The sequence below is a fragment of the Talpa europaea genome, assembly GCF_964194135.1.
Source record: "Talpa europaea genome assembly, chromosome: 16".
Lineage (NCBI taxonomy): Eukaryota > Metazoa > Chordata > Mammalia > Eulipotyphla > Talpidae > Talpa > Talpa europaea.
Genome location: NC_140084.1, coordinates 6,777,808 through 6,795,078, shown reverse-complemented (window position 1 = coordinate 6,795,078; position 17,271 = coordinate 6,777,808). Strand labels below are relative to the sequence as shown.

The following is a 17,271-nucleotide window of genomic DNA, read 5'->3' as shown; positions in this document are numbered from 1 at the left end:
CTGAAATGCCCCTTAGGGACCATTTTGTAACCACAGCCCCAGAGATCCCTTCTCTTGTGGAAGCTGTTGATTTCTTTATCCGGGGCAGGTTCTGATAGGAGTGAGGTTGCCAGCCTATCGAGCTGTGGTGGAGGTGTTAGTTGTCAAGATGCAATTTTCAGATGAGATTCCAGTAGCTCCTTGGGGGTCGGGGGCCGGGGCAGTGGTGATGGACCTCTTCACCCTCACGAGCCACCAGCCTTGAGGCTGAGGAACGCACAGCTTCTTTCCTCTTTCTCACTTCCTGTGGAGTTCTGAGGGTCTGGACACATCTGGTTGCTTAGCTTAAATTAAAATTTTTCAGGTCTCATAGCCATTGGTTCATGTATCTTATTCAACATTTATAAAAGTGCCTGTGGGGTTGCCAAATCTGTAAAATTCACCTTCCCTCCAAGAAGAAATTGATAGAAAGAAACAAACCCGAAACTATGCCTGTGTTCTTCACGCTTGTCATCTGTTGTGCGTTTTTGGTGAGGGGCTTCTTTCTTCTGGCCTTGCTGCAGGCCAGAATGCTCCACTGCTTCCCTCTGTGTTCCGTGCCAGCCTGTTTTTCTCATATAGAAAAGCCAGAGGAGGCCCAGGCTGGCATGCAGAACCACGGGAGTGTTCTTGGTGACTCTGAGTGTTTTAAAATAAATATAACAGAGTATTCCACTTGAACTCCTTTTAAGTGTACAATTTAGTGGTATTAATTATATTTACAAAGTTGTGCAACCATCATCACTACCTATTTCCAAAACTTTACCATCACCCCAAACAGACACTCTACCTTCGTTAGCAATAACTCCTCATTCTCTTCTCCTCCCAGCCCCTGATAGCCTCTCATTTCCTTTCTGTCTGTGAATTTGCAGATTCTAGGTCTTTCATATGAGTGGAATCATATAGTTTTTGTCTGACTTATTTTACTTGGCATAATGTTTTCAAGGTTTGTCTGTGGCTTGTATCAGAACTTCATTCCTCCTCATGGCAGAGTGGATATTCCACGTTTTGTTTGTCATTCATCTGTTGATGGGCAATTGGGTTGTTTCTATCTTTTGGCTATAGTGAATAATGGTGCAGTGAACATTGGCATACAGGTATCTGATTGAGGCAGCAGCCCTTCTGCCCACCTGCTACTATGCAGGTGCTCCCCGCTGCCAAACTTCACCCTTTGCAACGCGGCAGAGCAGCCCTCTTCCCAGGCCTGCCCACCTGTGGCTATGCAGATTCTCTCAGCAAACCTGTCCCTTTGGGGGCAGCTCTTTCTGCCTGCTTGTGTCTGTGCAAACATTCTTCACCTTTCCCTCCTTTTCATAATAAACCTGCCCTTTTGGATATTAAAAAAAAAAAAAAGATATTTGTTTGAGTCCCTCTTTTCAGTACTTTTAGGTATACACTTAAGAGTAGAATTGCTGGATCTTTCTATGTTTAGGTTTTGGAGGAACCATCAAAACGTGGTTCTGCAGAGAAAGTAGGGAGCAGAACAGGCAGATCTACTGAAAAGCAAAGTTTCAGTTGTACACACAAAAAGATACAATTTACCTTTGCTGCAGGTCAAAAAGGGGAAGTTTTCTTGCTTGCTGGCATGTCCAGAAGACCTGGATATCCTCTTGCAGCCATAATGGGGAAACAAGCAACTCCAGCCATCTGATAGATCTCCTGACTAGCCTGCCAAATTGTCAGAGCACATTGAAAATCCTCCCGTACCCCTCTGGTTCTTCTAGGCTGACAAATAATCAAACAAGCATCCGACAAATTGATAAGAGAAAAAAACAGAGAAGTTTAATAATATGTATATTTCCAGTCTACACTGGACAGACCCAGCATGACTGAGTACTTCTATCTTCTCACTCTCTTGAGGATGTCCTTTGATGCATAAAAGTTTTAATTTAGATGAAGTCCAGCTTATTTAATTTTTGTTTTATTGCTCATGCTTTTGGCATCATATCTAAATCTCTCTTGTCAAATCCAAGGTCATGAAATGTTCCCTCTGTATTTTCTAAGAATTTTATGGTTTTAGTTCTATGTTTTGATTACCAATCTATTTTAAGTTAATTGCTTTTACATGCTATGTAGAGATTCAGCTTTTTACTTTGCATGTGGAAATTGAGTAGTCCCAGCATCGATTGTTGAAGAAGCTATTCTTTCCCCCATTGAATGGACTTGGCACTCTTGTCCAGAGTAATTCTGCCATAGACACATGGGCTTCTTTGTGGACTTTCAGTTCTATTCCTTTGGCCTATATGTCTACCTTATGCTAGTACCACACTGTAGTTTGTGGTGAATTCTGAAATCAGGAAGTATAAATCCTTCAACTTTGTTCTTTTTCCCCCAAGGTTGTTTGAGCTGCTCAGGGTCCCTTGTAACTCCATTATTGGTTTTTCCATTTCTATGGAAAAGTCAGTTGGAGTATTGGTAGGGATTGCATTGACTCCGTAGACTGTTGCACAGAATATGACCAATACTCTGCATCATAAACAATATTAAGTCTTGGGGCCTCCCTGGTGGCGCAAGGGGTTAAGACGCAGCACTATGAGGCAATCTGCAGCCTCTGCAGCAGGAGTTAGATCCCTGGCCGGCCAGGGAGACATCCCACATGGCGCAGTAGACCTCTCCTGTCTTGCCCGCTGCTCCCCTCAGCAGTGTATTTCAGTCAGTCTGCTTGTTTTGTTCCCTTCTCTGTCTCTGGTGAATCCTCTCACCCCCCGCTTATCTGACCTGTACCCCAGCTCTTGTATGATTAATAAGTCTTAAAAAAAAATTAAGTTTTGCAGTCCATGAACATGGGATATCTTTCCATTTATGTATCTTTAATTTTTTTTTTTTATAAAAGATTTATTTATTTATACAAGCACTGGGTACAATCAGAAGTGTGGGAGGGTGAGAGAATTCACCAGAGCCGTAGTGGGGAATAGAACAGGCAGACTGACAAAATACACTGCTGAGGGGAGCAGTGGGCACGGCAGTAGAGGTCTGCGCGCCATGTGGGACCCTTGCCGGCGGCTGGGGATCGAACCAGCGCTGCAGAGGCTGCGGGCAGCTTTGCAGCCCAGGGCTCAACCGCTGCACCACCAGGGGAGGCCCTTCTTTAATTTCTTTTAACAATGTTTTAGTGTACAGGTCTTTCCTCTCCTTGGTTGAATTTATTCCAAAGTATTTTTGTCTTTTTTTGGTTTGTTTTTTGGATTTGATGCTATTGTAAATGGGGTTGTTTTCTTAATTTTCTTTTTATTTATTTATTTTTTGTATTTTTTTTTTTTTATAGAGGCATGTTTTTTATTTATTTGTTTGTTTGTTTTGTTTATACAAGCACTGGGTACAGTCAGAAGCGCGGGAGGGTGAGAGAATTCACCAGAGCCAGAGCGGGGAGCAGAGCAGGCAGAAGGACCGAAGCACACTGCTGAGGGGAGCAGCGGGCGGCAGGAGAGGTCTGCGGGCCATGTGGGACCCTCCTCCGGTGGCCAGGGAGCAGCCGGGGATTGAACCGGCGCCACAGAGGCCGCGGGCAGCTTCGCAACCCAGCGCTCAACCACTGCGCCACCGGGGAGGCCCACTTAATCTCCTTTTTAGATTGTGCAGTACTAATGTATAGAAATACAACTGCTTTTTGTGTGTTGATCTTAGATCCTGAAACTTTATTGAATTTGTTTACTAACTCTAATAGCTTTCTGTTTATTGTTTGGGGTTTTCTGTAAATAGATCATGACACTTGCTTACAGAGATCATTTTCTTTATTCCTTTTCAGTTTGTATGCCTTTATTTCTTTTCTTTTTCTCTCTTTTTCCTCTGTTTGTGTGTTTAATTGGTCTAGCTAGAACTACCACTAAGTGTTGAAAAGCAGTGACAAAAAGGTGGGCTTCTTGTCTGGTTTCTAATAGGAGGAGAACTTTCTGTATTCACCATTGGGTATGTTAGCTATGGGTTTTTCAGAAATTCCCTTAATCTTGTTGAGGAAGTTCCCTTTTATTCCTAGTTTTTTTGTGTTTTTACCATGAAGGGCTGTTGGATTTTGCCAATTACTCCTTCCCCTTCCATCCATGGAGATGATCATGTAGGATTTTTTACTTTGTTCTGTTAATGAGGTTTATTGATTGATTTTCTTGCATTGACCTATCCTAGCCTTTGTAAGATAAATCGCACTTGGTCTTGGTATGTAATCCTTTAAATATGTTTGTTACAATTTTGTTGAGAATTTTTGCATCTATATTCATAAGGTATATTAGGCTGTAATTTCCCTTTCTTTTTTTTTTTAAATTTTTTTTTTTTAATAGAGGCATGTTTTATTTATTTGTTTGTTTGTTTTGTTTATACAAGCACTGGGTACATTCAGAAGCGCGGGAGGGTGAGAGAATTCATCAGAGCCAGAGCAGGGAGCAGAGCGGGCAGAAAGACCGAAGCACACTGCTGAGGGGAGCAGCGGGCGGCAGGAGAGGTCTGCGCGCCATGTGGGACCCTCCTCCAGTGGCCGGGGAGCAGCCGGGGATCGAACCGGCGCCGCAGAGGCCGCGGGCAGCCTCGCAAGCCAGCGCTCAACCACTGCGCCACCGAGGAGGCCCATTTCCCTTTCTTTTGATGTCTTCTTGGTGGCCCTTTGAATGCTGCTGTAGGTCTACCCCATCTTGGACTTCAACACTGGGTACAGTGCATTTGCAACAATATAAAGACATTACTGTGCTAAAAATGAGTCTCTAGGTTAAAAGTGAGAAGGAAAGTCCGGCCTCTTCTTATAGGGAACCTGAGATGTGGGGTGAAATCTGAGTGCCACAGTCCTGTATTAGGCTAGGGTGTCTGAGACCAGGCTTTGAGTGTCCCTGCTGTGCAAGTTTCCTGTCACCTTAAAATTCTTCAGGTGCTTCCTTTCAGGAGGCAGGAAAGGAATGCTGCAGTAGAGAGGTTCCATGCTAGGAGTGCTCCATGCTATCTTGGGGCTGGGTGAGGATTACAGCAAAGGAGTGTTGGTTTGGAGGCCTGGTTCCTAAGGTCCTGTCTGTTGTCCACCAGCAGCCCTGCCTGGGGTATGGAAGAATCTCTAGTGACTGGGACCTGTACTGAACCTGTGTCGCTGTGGCAGGGTCTCCTGAATGTTTGCTCTGGGTTGCATTTCAGGTGCACCTGGTGTCATGTGAGCTGGACCCAAGCTTGCTGAGCCAGGATTCTGACCCTTCCCGGCTGTCTTTGAAGGTGTGCTCTTCTGATGCAGCCTCTGCCCGCCTGTCAAGACTCAGGGAACTGGGCGGTGGGGGGAGGGGTGGGGGCGCGAGGGCCACTGAGGAGCTGACCATGAAGGCCGGGTCCCTACCTGGGGTTCTCTAATCCTGGAAAGTTGCCTTAGGGCAATCCAGGGAGAGTCTTATAGGTGAGAGCCAACAACATCTTCAGTATGTGACCATCAGCTGACTCTTGAAATGATTTTTCTTTTGAAATGATTTTTCTATGACTAGCAAAGTAATTTGTGTTAATTGTAGAAAAGCTGGAAGACCAAGGTGAAAAAAGAAGAATCCAGGCTGACTGGAGTGTGCTCTCAGCTGTCCGCGTGACTGCAGCAGTTTCAGCAGACCGTTGCTTTTGTGGGAGAGTCAGCAGATGGGGTGGAAGGCAGCATGGGCCCCAGAAGTCACCAGGCCATTCCTTTTTTTTTTAAAGATTTTATTTATTTTTGCATAGAAGAACTGGGGTGTAGGCAGAGGTGTGGGGGAGGAGTGAGAGGATTCACCAGAGACAGAGTGGGGAGCAGCACAGGTAGATCCACTGAAATACACTGCTGAGGGGAACAGTGGGCGAGACAGCAGAGGTCTGCTGCACCATGTGGGTCACTTCCCTGGCCGGGGATCGAACTCATGTTGCAGTGGCTGCTGATAGCTTCATAGTGCTGGGACTTAACCCCTTGAGCCACCGGGGTGGCGGGGGCGAGGCCATTCTTAAGGCAGGTCATTTTCCAGGGCCCCAGTTTCCTGCTGCTGTCTGAAGAGCTCAGGGTGGACCTGGCTGTGGGGTCTGCTCTCAAGGCCTTGTTGCATCTGCTCTCCTCCATCCTGTGCCCTCATGGGTCTTGACCCAGCTTGTCCCCAGCAGCACTCACTTGCTAGTCTCTTCTCTCTGCAGCCTGACAGAGGCAGAGTCACTCAGCTGGGTCTAGCTTGCATTGTGGTTTTGGCAGTCAAAGGTAGTAACTGAGAAGGTGAAGGCCTAGTCATGGCCTCATTGCCACCAAGAGCTTGTCTGTTGTCCCTCTAGCCTTACCTCTGACAATGGTGTTTCATCATTTTACTGCCATGTAGAATAAAGAAATAAATCAGATGGATTTTCCTTTCTTTCACTCATGGGGTAAATAATTGAACCTGCCCCCAACTGCCTCAGATAAATCCTGCTGCTTGACAAGGAAGCTCTGGTGGAGATGGGAAATGCAGGGGAGCTAGGCTCTGTCTATTCTAGTCACCTGCTGGGAAGCGGGAGCCCGTTACCTCCCTTTAAGGTGACCGAGGCGGCCTGTGTCTATTAGTGTTCCTAGCGTTGCCTGACCTGTTGCCAAGAAGGAAGCAAATGCTCACCTTCTTTCTCTTCAGCAATCCCAAGTAAACAGGCCTTTCCCACAGCGCAGTGCTAGAAGAGTCTCCAGTGCATGAACTAGTGGACAGTGGGGCTGTCCAGTCATCCACCATCAGCCCTCTGGGCACTGCCCCGTGTGCCTTTGTCTGCCCCTGCTGAAGGCTGTGCTGAGGGATCCTGGGGCCCACCGTGATAGGTGAGGAAGCGGACTCTGAGAGCTATGTGAACGTGACCTTGGGTACGCGGTGACCTCAGTGACAAAGTGAGATTTGAACCTGGGTTTGTCTTACGTATTTCTTCTGATGTAGGTATGTTTCCCGTTAAGATATTTGCGCACAGTGACAGTGCCAGGGCTGGAGCACAGCTGGGGAGAGGCTGTCTGACTGGCTGAGCACTGAGGTTCAGAGATTCCAAGTGGGGCTCTGAGAATTGTGCTTTCCTTGTGACAGGTTGTGCTGGGCTAGTGAGCTCGCCATGCTCTGAAGAGCTCTTGGCTCCCTTTGTGCCTCTCCCTCCCCCCTGCTTCTCAACTTGCCCAGCCTTTGTCTTTGTCCAGTAGGATGATTTTGGTCACCTCCAGTTTTGCCTCATCAGCCCCTTTTCCAGATATCAGTTGTTTGATCAGCTGTGCCCTTTCTACAGCTGCCCGTTGACCTCCCATGAAGTCAGACTCCTTGAGCTAGCATGCAGACTGTGCATGAGTAGCTGGTTTCCTGCTCCAGCTTGGGCTGTTTTTAGGTCTGCCCAAGCTGCGACCCAGCCACACTAAACTTTTTTCAGCTTCTTGACCATGTGGTTGCTTTCTTGTTTCTGGGCCTCAGCACATTCTGCTGCTTCTTTTGGAATGTGCTCCTCTCTTTCCCCTCGGCTCCTTCACTGGGCCTTGGGTAGCCATCACTTCCTCTGGGAATCCCCTCTGCCCTGCCCCTGACTCGGCAGTGGAAACTCAGAGGCAGGGACTGAATCAGCCCTCACCCTTGCATCCCTACCACCGTACTGGGCCCAGAAGATCTCTGTGTAATAGGTGAATGACCACACTAGTTTTTAAAACGAGAAATTTAAATTCACTCATTTACTCTTTTTTTTTTTTTTTTTTTAGAGGCATGTTTTATTTATTTATTTATTTGTTTGCTTGTTTTGTTTTATACATGCACTGGGTACAGTCAGAAGCACGGGAGGGTGAGAGAATTCACCAGAGCCAGAGCGGGGAGCAGAACAGGCAGAAGGACCGAAGTACACTGCTGAGGGGAGCAGCGGGCGGCAGGAGAGGTCTGCGCGCCATGTGGGTCCCTCCTCCGGTGGCAGGGGAGCAGCCGGGGATCGAACCGGCGCCGCAGAGGCCGCGGGCAGCTTTGCAACCCAGCGCTCAACCGCTGCGCCACCGGGGAGGCCCTCACTCATTTACTCTTTTTTTTTTTTTTTTTTTAAATTTATTTTCCTTACTGTTTCTCTGTATTCTTGGCAACCTGTCAGGAAGCTGGAACCACATCAAGTTCAGAACTTTTTTTTTAAGATTTATTTATGCATACAAGAACTGGGGTACAGGCCAGAGGTGTGGGGGTGAGAGGATTCACCAGAGACAGTGGGGAGCAGAACAGGCATATCCACTGAAATACACTGCTGAGGGGAGCAGCGGGGAGACAGGAGAGGTCTGCTCTGCCATGTGGGTCAGCTCCCTGGCTAGGGATTGAACTCCGACTGTAGTGGACAGCTTCATAGTGCTGAGACTTATCCCCTTGCACCACCAGGGAGGTCCCTAAAGTTCAGAACTTGACAGAGTACTACTGCTACCCGTCACTCTTTGCTGGTGACTGAGAGGGAACCTCAGTCTTTTTGAGTGAATGAAGTGAATTTTCCCTCGTTGGTGATGCCCTAACTTTGTGATTTTAAGTCATTTAATCTCATGAAGTCCAGGGTCAGCAAGAGGGGAGAATCGTACGAGGGATGTTGTGGTTGAATTCAGAGCTCACTTACCTGTCCCATAATATACCTTATATCAGCTAAAAGCTGACATTTCCATTGAAGTGTGGCTAGGAGAGAGTTTTAGACTTTGGTGATAAAGTTCTTCACCAGCCTGCAAGTAGATAAACCCTAGGGGTTTCTTGAGTGTCTGTTATATGCCACCACTGCTGTGACTCTGTCCTTTTCCTCTGAGGGCTGGGGGCTCCTTCCTGTAACCCTGCATCCTGAGGTGGGTGGCATTGCATCTGTCCTGTCCACTGTGGCATAAGGCATAGTGTTGAAGCCTATAAACTGAGGCTTCTCCTGTGCTTGCATGTTTAGGTTGGGGGATTGATCTTTGGGGGTTATTAGTACTGAATAAGCACATATCGGGATGCTGGGTTCTTTTTTGTTTTGTTTTGTTTTTTGGCTAAAGATGACATCTTTGAACGAAAGGGGAGGTAGGGCCTCCCTGGTGGCACAAAGGGCTCAATCTCAACACTAAGAAGCTGTTGGCAGCCTCTGCAGTTTGATCCCCAGCCAGGGAGCTACCCACATGGTGCAGGAGACCACTTCTTCTTCTTTTTTTTTTTTTTTTTAATTTATAGAGGCATGTTTATTTATTTGTTTGTTTGTTTGTTTGTACATGCACTGGGTACAGTCAGAAGCGCGGGAGGCACCAGAGCCAGAGCAGGGAGCAGAGCAGGCAGAAGGACCGAAGTACACTGCTGAGGGGAGCAGCGGGCGGCAGGAGAGGTCTGCGCGCCATGTGGGACCCTCCTCCGGTGGCCGGGGAGCAGCCGGGGATCGAACTGGCGCCGCAGAGGCCGCGGGCAGCTTCACAACCCAGCGCTCAATCGCTGCGCCGCCGGGGAGGCCCAGGAGACCACTTCTGACCCGCCCGCTGCTCCCCTCAGCAGTGTATTTCAGTCCATCTGCCTTTTCTGCTCCCCACTCTGTCTCTAGTGAGTCCTCCCCCAACCCCCATACCTCTGGCCTATACCCCACCTCTTTTATGCATAAATAAAATAAAATAAAATAAAAAGGGCAGGTAAAGGTATTTATTGTCTCTTTGCATCCTTAATCCCTCAAGCTTGAAGAGAGGAAAAGACTATATACTAGCAAATGATAGTGGACTTGAACCTTTTATATTTTTTTGAGACAACTGTATTGATATGTATTTTACTGTTATAATAAAATTATGACATGAAATTTACCATTTCAACCATTCTAAGTATTCAGTTCATGGGCATTAAGGACATTCATGTTGTCGTGCAGCCGTCACCATTCAACTCCAACACTTTTTTAATCTTCTCACACTAAAGCTCCTAACCCGTTAAACAGTAACCCCCTATTCTCCCCTCCCGCTGCACCCTGGTCACCACCATTCTGCTCTCTGTCTAGTGAATTTGGCTACTCCAGGTGGCTTACATAAGTGGACTAATACAGTATTAGTTTTTTTGGACTGACTGACTTCACTTAGCATACATCCTCAAGGTTCATTCATTTTGTAACATTTGTGGAATTTCCTTCCTTCTCAAGATGTATAAGATTCAGTTGTACGTATAAACTCCATCTCTTTATCCATTCCTCAGTTGACACTTGAGTTGTTTTTACTTTTTTGCTCTTGTGACTGCTGCTGTGAATATGGGTGTATAAATAGCCATTCAAGTCCCTGCTTTCAGTTCTTTTGAGTATGTACTCAGAAGTGGAATTGCTGGATCACGTTGATTCTGTTTAGTTTTTAAATATAGAATTACCATATGATTAACTGCAGCACCGTTTTCCATTCCCACCATCAGTGCATGAAGATTCCACTTTTTCTCTATCCTTTCCAATACTTGTAATTTTTGCTTTGTTTTGTGTAATAGTCATCTAAAAGAGAGTGTGAAGTGTTATATCATTGTGATTTGGATCGCATTTCCCTTAGGATAAGTGGTGTTGAACATCTTTTCAAGTGTTTGTTGGACATTGTATCTCTATAGAGAAATATTTACTCAGGTCCTTTGCCCATTTTTAATTATTTTTGTTGTTGAGTTATAAGAGTTTTCTTAATGTGTTCATTGTGCATCCTTTGTGTATATATATATATATTTTTCAAGATTTGTTTATTATTTATGCATACAAAAGCTGGGGTGCAGGCCAGAGGTGTGGGAGGTGAGAGGATTCACCAGAGACAGAGTGGGGAACAGAACAGGCAGACTGGCTGAAATACACTGCTGAGGGGAGCAGTGGGCGAAACAGGGAGGTCTGCTTTACCATGTGGCTTGCTCCTTGGCTGGCCGGGGATCGAACTTGTGCTGCAGTGACTGGTGATAGCTTAATAGTGCTGTGTCTTTAACCCCTGCACCACCAGGGAAGTCCTAAAATATAATTTTTTTTATGTGTTTGTTGACTTTAATGTCTTGCAACTTTGCTGATTTGTCTATTAGCTCTAACTTTTTTTGTGGGAAGTATTTATGGTTTTCTACCTATAGGGTTAGGTCTTCTATGAACAGTTTTATTTCTTCCTTTCCAATTATTTCCTTTCTAATTCCTTTCCTTTCCTTCTTTTTTTTTTTTTTTTTTTTTTTTCCTAACTGCTTGGGGTAGAACTTCCAATAATACTCTATCGAGCAAAGGTGGCAAAAGTAGGAATCTTTGTTTTGTTCCTGTTCTTAAAGGAAAAGCTTTCAGTCTTTCATCATTGGGTGTGAGGTTAGTTGTGGGTTTTCATTTATGACATTTATTATCTTGAGGTAGTTTCGTTTTATTCCTAGTTTGTTGAGTGTTGTTGAACACTGTTAATACCCAATAGAAATGTAACATACCATACAATTCACCCATTTGAAGTGTACAATTCAGTGTTCCTTAATATAATCACACATTTCTTTTAGTTTCTTTTTTTTTTTAAGTTCTTCTTTTTTTTTAAATTCAAGCATACAAGAACCAGGGTACAGGTCAGAGGTGCGGGAGGGTGAGAGGACTCACTAGAGACAGAGTGGGGAACGACAGGCAGATGGGCCGAAAACACACTGCTGAGGGGAGCAGCGGGCGAGACAGGAGAGGTCTGTGGCGCCATGTGGGCATCTCTGGGGTGGGCTGGGATCGAACCCGCAGCTGCAGAGGCTGCGGGCAGCTTCACAGCTCTTGTGCTCAACCCACTGTGCCACTGGGGAGGCCCTATTCTTTTAGCTTCTTTCTTCTCTTTGTGTATCTCAGACTGTTTGAATAATAGTTTTCAAGATCATGAAGACTTGCTGGAAGGTGGTAGGCTGCATCTTTTTGATGTCTTGGGAGAGAATTTTGGAAAAGAATTAATATTGCCATGTTTGAAGAGTTGGGACTCATTTCCCTTGAACAGTAAGTTAGCATTATGAGTAAGCAACTTCGGCTCCTGTGTCACTGACGTCTGGAGGTGGCAAGGTACCTCTGTGGTCTTTCTGGCTGCTCTATCTTTAGCTCACCCACTTGGATTCTTCCATTGAGTCTGGGCCTTGTGTAGCTCTCAGCATGGCTCCCAGGCCTTCCATCAGTGAAGTACTACTCCACCTGTTGGGCAGAGCATCTATAGGGAGGTATAGAGGGCTAGATGCTAGAGCAGGAAGAGGCTTCCCCTATAGGGAGCCCTAAGCAACTCATGTTTTGGGTATACATGTCTTAGTAGTTCCCCATTCCTGTGGAAGGTTGTAGAACCAGACCCAGTCACTGGTGGATTACCTTGACCCCGTTGGCGTTGGCTGTCATTAGTCCATATCACCCTGGAGCACCTGTGCTGCAAACACATGTTCTCATCTTAGCTTCAGGAAACTTCTGTGCCAGGGATGGGATCACATGTAGCATTGGGCAGAGGCCCAGGCCTCTCTGAACAGGACAGAATAAGTGGTCTGGCTTGCAAGTCAGGGGAATCCCTGGCTCTGTTGTACTTGCGCATGCTGGGTTGATGACTGCAGGGCAGTCAGGTTTGTTTGCTGCTTTGTCAGCTGAGGCATTGAAGGGGTGGAGACCAACTTTTGGTTCCTCTGCATGTAAAGTGAAGAAACATTATTTGGGCTGCTCTTTTTCTGGGAAAATATTTAGATTTTAATGTAATAGGAATCTTTCCAGCAGACTACCCAGCTCTGCTCCTGATGGTCCTTGAAGGTCTCCTTCTGGCGGGAGTCAGCAGGCAGTTTGTGTCTCCAACTCCTTTGAACCATGTTAGTCCCTCTTTGAAGTGCTGTTCCTTGTCCTTCTCTCCTGTCCCTTCCTCCCCTTTCCCTTAACCTCTGCTGACCTACTTATCAGGATCATGTGCTGGGGTGTTTTTTCCTGGTTCCTGCCCAACATGATGGGGGTAGCTGGTTTCAGAGGAAGGCGGGTGGGTCAGAACTTTTCCTTCCAGCCTGGTCCTTTATTTTAGGTGGTAGAGACTGCTGCCCCAGCACCCACTAACTCACCAGGAAGTCTGTTCTCCCAAAGACTATTCCCATGTACCTTCAGTGGGGATATCCCCAAGCAGCCCTTACTCCCACTGGCCTTTGCTTGACCAGCCTGGATATATGGGGAGGAAGCGTGCTCACCCCTGGCTCCTTGTTACTCCACTGTGTTAAAGGTCAGTGGTCCAGCCAGACAGAGAAGGGCAGAGGGGTTTACTGTAGGGACAGGAGCACCAGGTTGTGGGGACGCTGGTAGTCTTCATGTTCCTGGCAGGATTACTTACAAAACAGACAGTAGCTATTGGGATGTAAATGTATAGTCACTTAGAAATGGTCAGAATAAGGTAAGTCTAGGTAGTTACTTTAGAAAACATTTTTTAATTGTGGTAAAATAGGCACAATGTAAAATTTACCTTTTTAGTCATTTTTTAAAAATATTTATTTATGCATACAAGAACTGGGGTAAAGGCCAGAGGTGCGGGGGGTGGTGAGAGGATTCACCAGAGACAGAGTGGGGAACAAAACAGGCGGATTGACTGAAATACACTGCTGAGGGGAGCAGCAGGCGAGTCAGTAGAGGTCTGCTGCGCCTTGTGGGTTGCTGCCTGGCTAGCCAGGGATCGAACTTGTGCTGCAGAGGCTGTGGACCTCTTCATAGGTTGCGTCTTAACCCCTTGCGCCAGCAGGGAGGCCCCGTTTTAGTCATTTTTAATTGTACAGCTAGTGGCATCGAGAACATTCACATTGTTACTCAACCATAGAGTTAGACCTCAGCCCTCTTGGCTGGTGTTCTCAGTATTTTCAGTTCTTCAGCTACCTGTTATGCTCAAATGTGGTTAATATCAGGCATCATGTGTGGGTTTCTACTCTTTTACTCTTGAATGGTGATGATTTGTTTTTCTTATTTCTAAGTTCTTGGGAAAATACCTCCATTATGTCTTTGCATACTACAAAGATTTAGGCTAAAAAAAAAGTGATTAATTTCCTTTTCTCTGTGTTCTTATGACATCTTCGACAGAGTTGCCCAACAAAAACCCCACCTTGCTCTGGGTGACTTAGTTGTTTAGGCACCTGGGGTAGGAGGAGTGGCAGGTGGCAGGGACTTCACCTGATACCTGCACTCCATGCACCCCTCCCCCCAGCTCTGGATGTCCTGAGAGTCCTCCTGTGAATGTATATAGAGAGCAAGAGTAATCAGTTGTGACCCATTCATGGAAGAACCCCCGTGTGAAGGGTCTTGATGATCCGATACTGTTTCAGCCTGGCTATGCTCTTACGTGTCCTGGTCCTGGCAGAATGGCCTGTGCCTGTGGGCTTGATCTTGCAGTGCTCTGCTGAGACCTACTTCGGATGGAGCTGCTTACTTTAAACTCTTCTTGGGAATAGATTCTGCTACCTTAACTGTAGCCAGAAACTAAGGGACTGGAAACTTTCCTCTGAAACTAAAGCCAGTGGTTCCTGGTTACAGATACAACCTCCTGTTTCTCCAGCTGTTTTAAGGCATTGAGATCACTTCTGTTTGGAAACCAAAATGTGAAGGTTCTCCAAGAACCATTAATATGCTCTAAAAGAGTCTACATTCATTGCTTTTCCTGTTTTTCTGTGCTTTACCAAGAAATATCTGAGCAGGGAGATACATAATTATTTTTTAACCAAAAGTTTTGTATGTGTGCTTTTTTTGAAGGTACATGGGAATAGGACTCTCAGCTCAAGGCGTCAACATGAACAGACTTCCTGGTGAGTCACTGGTTAAGAGAACATTTGTTATGCTCTCCTGATCCATGCTGTGATGAGAGGCATGGTGACAGCCTGAGGCTGCAGTGGACTTTGTTTGTTGACTGCTTACCCCAGGCCAAACTGTTGGGTGGAGGATACTGAAAGGTGACCATTGGGCCGGGATGGAGTGGGCTTCCATCCCAAAAATTAATTGGCTAGTGATTGTCATTCATGGAATTTGAACTGTTTACAGTCAAAACCAAGCGACCTGAGCTTGCTCCCAGTGGGGATACGCCTCGGGAGCCCTTGCTCTCATTGGCCTTTGCTTGACCAGCCTGGATATATGGAGAGGGAGACTACTGCCCCCCCGGCTCCCTGTTACTTCACCGTGTTAAAGATCAAAGTCTTGGAGTGGCCTCCCACGTGGAACTTGGTTGAGGCGATTTCTTAATAAATAGAACGTTGTGCACAAGACTTAGGCTGAAGTCAGCCTCAGATTTGTGGAATGCACTGGACTTTGCAGATTGGCCCTCTGACCACTACTTTCTGCCCAGTGGTTCATGCCCAGTCCTGGACTGGGCACAATTGAGGAGGCAGAAACTTCCCCCATAAGTTGATGGGTTCCAGAAGAAGGTCCTAAATCCATTTGTCCCTTGAGTGGCAGAAGTGACATGGTACAGGCTACCCCGACACTGTCATGGAGGCAGGCAGAGTCCCTGTGGTTTTGTCCTGGCCCTCTTTTCTTTGTGCTTACACACAAAATGCAGCTTTTTCCACGCAGGAAGCAGTACTTCAACCTTAAGTCTTTTCTAACCTGTTTAGTATTGATTGTAGATTTTCCCCTAATCGCTCATTTTAAATACTGAAATTTAGACTTGCTCAGGACCTAACTAGTTGTCAGGAATCTGACTTTTCTTTTGGCTTTGATCTGAGTGAAAACTGACCTTTTGTAAGTAATCAGGATGTGCGTGGCATGTTTGGCCTCTGTGTAGTGTGTGGTTGTGATATTTGCCATACAAGCCCCTGGCTTCAGCTGGCTACATGTGTCTACATTGTCTATGGCTTTGTCTCTATGAAAAGGCACTTTGAAAAATAATTTCCCATCAAGGGCAAGTTGGTTATTTATCTTTTTACTGCTTTAAATGTGCTCTTTGAACTTTTGCACTGCTCTGGTGGCAGAGAGAAGAGGCATCTCTAGGTTTATTATATAAAAGTAACTTTTAATCTGATATTGAATAATACTTTAAGCAATCCTAAATATTGGTTAAGTAAATTTTTGTTATTCTGTGTAAAGGAATACTATGCAGCCACAAAGAGGAGGTTCTTTTGGTGCTGATTTGGAGCCATATCTAGGATGTACTATTTTTTTTTTTGTTTGGTTAGTTTTGTTAATTTATTTTTTATTTTATTAACTCAATTTTTTTTCTTACATCATTGCAGCCCCCATAGTTCTCTCACCACCATATCACCTGTCAGCCATCACCATAGTCCCTTGTATTCTTCCCTTCCCTGTTTTGACTCCTCCTTTGCTGAATGCCTCAGATTTATGGTCAGCTTGCTAGTTTTGCCCTTTTCTTGACCTTTTGTTTGGTTTCTCTGTATTCCACATGTAAGAGATATCATCTGATGTCTATCTTTTTCCTTCTGACTTATTTTGGCTAGTATAATCCCTTCCAGCTTCTAGGATATACTATAAAGTAAAAAATATAAGGCATAGAAAAGTGTATAATATGCTACCAAATGTGCACACACAATAAAAGAGGGAAAACAAATATCTATATCTGCTTGGCATACTACAGAAAAACTGTAATATTAGCTCTCCCTTGGAAAAGGAAAGGGTGTCCGAGGTTAGGACCAGTAAGGACATTTTTTTCCTTTGTAAGCTTTTGAATGTTCTCTTTTGTGAATATATTATCTATTTAAAATATATATCAATAAAATTAAAACAAAATAAAACAACAAAAATGCCCCAAATACATCAAGAAGCCCGTATGCCTGACTTTCAGGTGGTCTTGGAATGCAGCCTTTTACCATGTGCTAGGCTTGGTATTCTGAGTTCTACTTGTTCATCCTATTAGTAAGAACCACTTTTGCGTGGCCCATTGGGTTCACGACCCTTGGAGTGGAGCAGATGAGATGCGAGGCTTTCAGGTCTGCCTGGACTGGTCTGGCCCTCTTTGAGATGAGGCCATATGGAACTGGCCTAGTCTGTTTGCCTTGTTCATAAGACATGGCTTTTCACCCCTCTGGTGGTTGGAGGCCAGCTGCTGGTCATGTGCTTTTGACATTGTTAACGTAACTTTATAGGGAAATCATTTTTGGCCCTTATGAAGTCCAACCCTACCCAGGCTCAGGAGGATGGCTTGTGGAAGGAAGGGCTTGGAGACTGCATGAGGTTCTATTCCCCACGTTAGCACATCAGGAGAGTTGGCACCTTTTTATGTCTTCCCTGGTGCATCTCTTTTTTGGCAAGAGAAAGGGGCCTCAGTGTTCTGTGTATTTTGCACCTGTCTTCATTTTCGCTCTGCCTGCCAGTTCTTGAGGCTTTTCCTTCCTGCCATATCTGATCATCTCCCTGATTACTCCTTAAGGAGGAAAGTAGGAATCAGATTGCGTCTAGATAGGGGTTCTCCTGAGGAAGGATGGAAGTTCC

General features: G+C 45.6%; 1 protein-coding gene across 3 annotated transcripts in view; it reads left to right on the top strand.

Moving 5' to 3' along the window:
• RANBP10 (RAN binding protein 10) overlaps positions 1 to 17,271 on the top strand; it is a gene marked incomplete at both ends in the record, with an annotated part of 59,149 nt that overhangs the window by 9,719 nt on the left and 32,159 nt on the right. For all 3 annotated transcript variants that reach the window (XM_084256822.1, XM_084256824.1, XM_084256823.1), the window contains one exon: positions 14,587 to 14,639. In XM_084256822.1, coding sequence (XP_084112948.1) covers positions 14,587 to 14,639 — 53 coding nt within the window. The remainder of the gene's footprint in view (positions 1 to 14,586; positions 14,640 to 17,271) is intronic.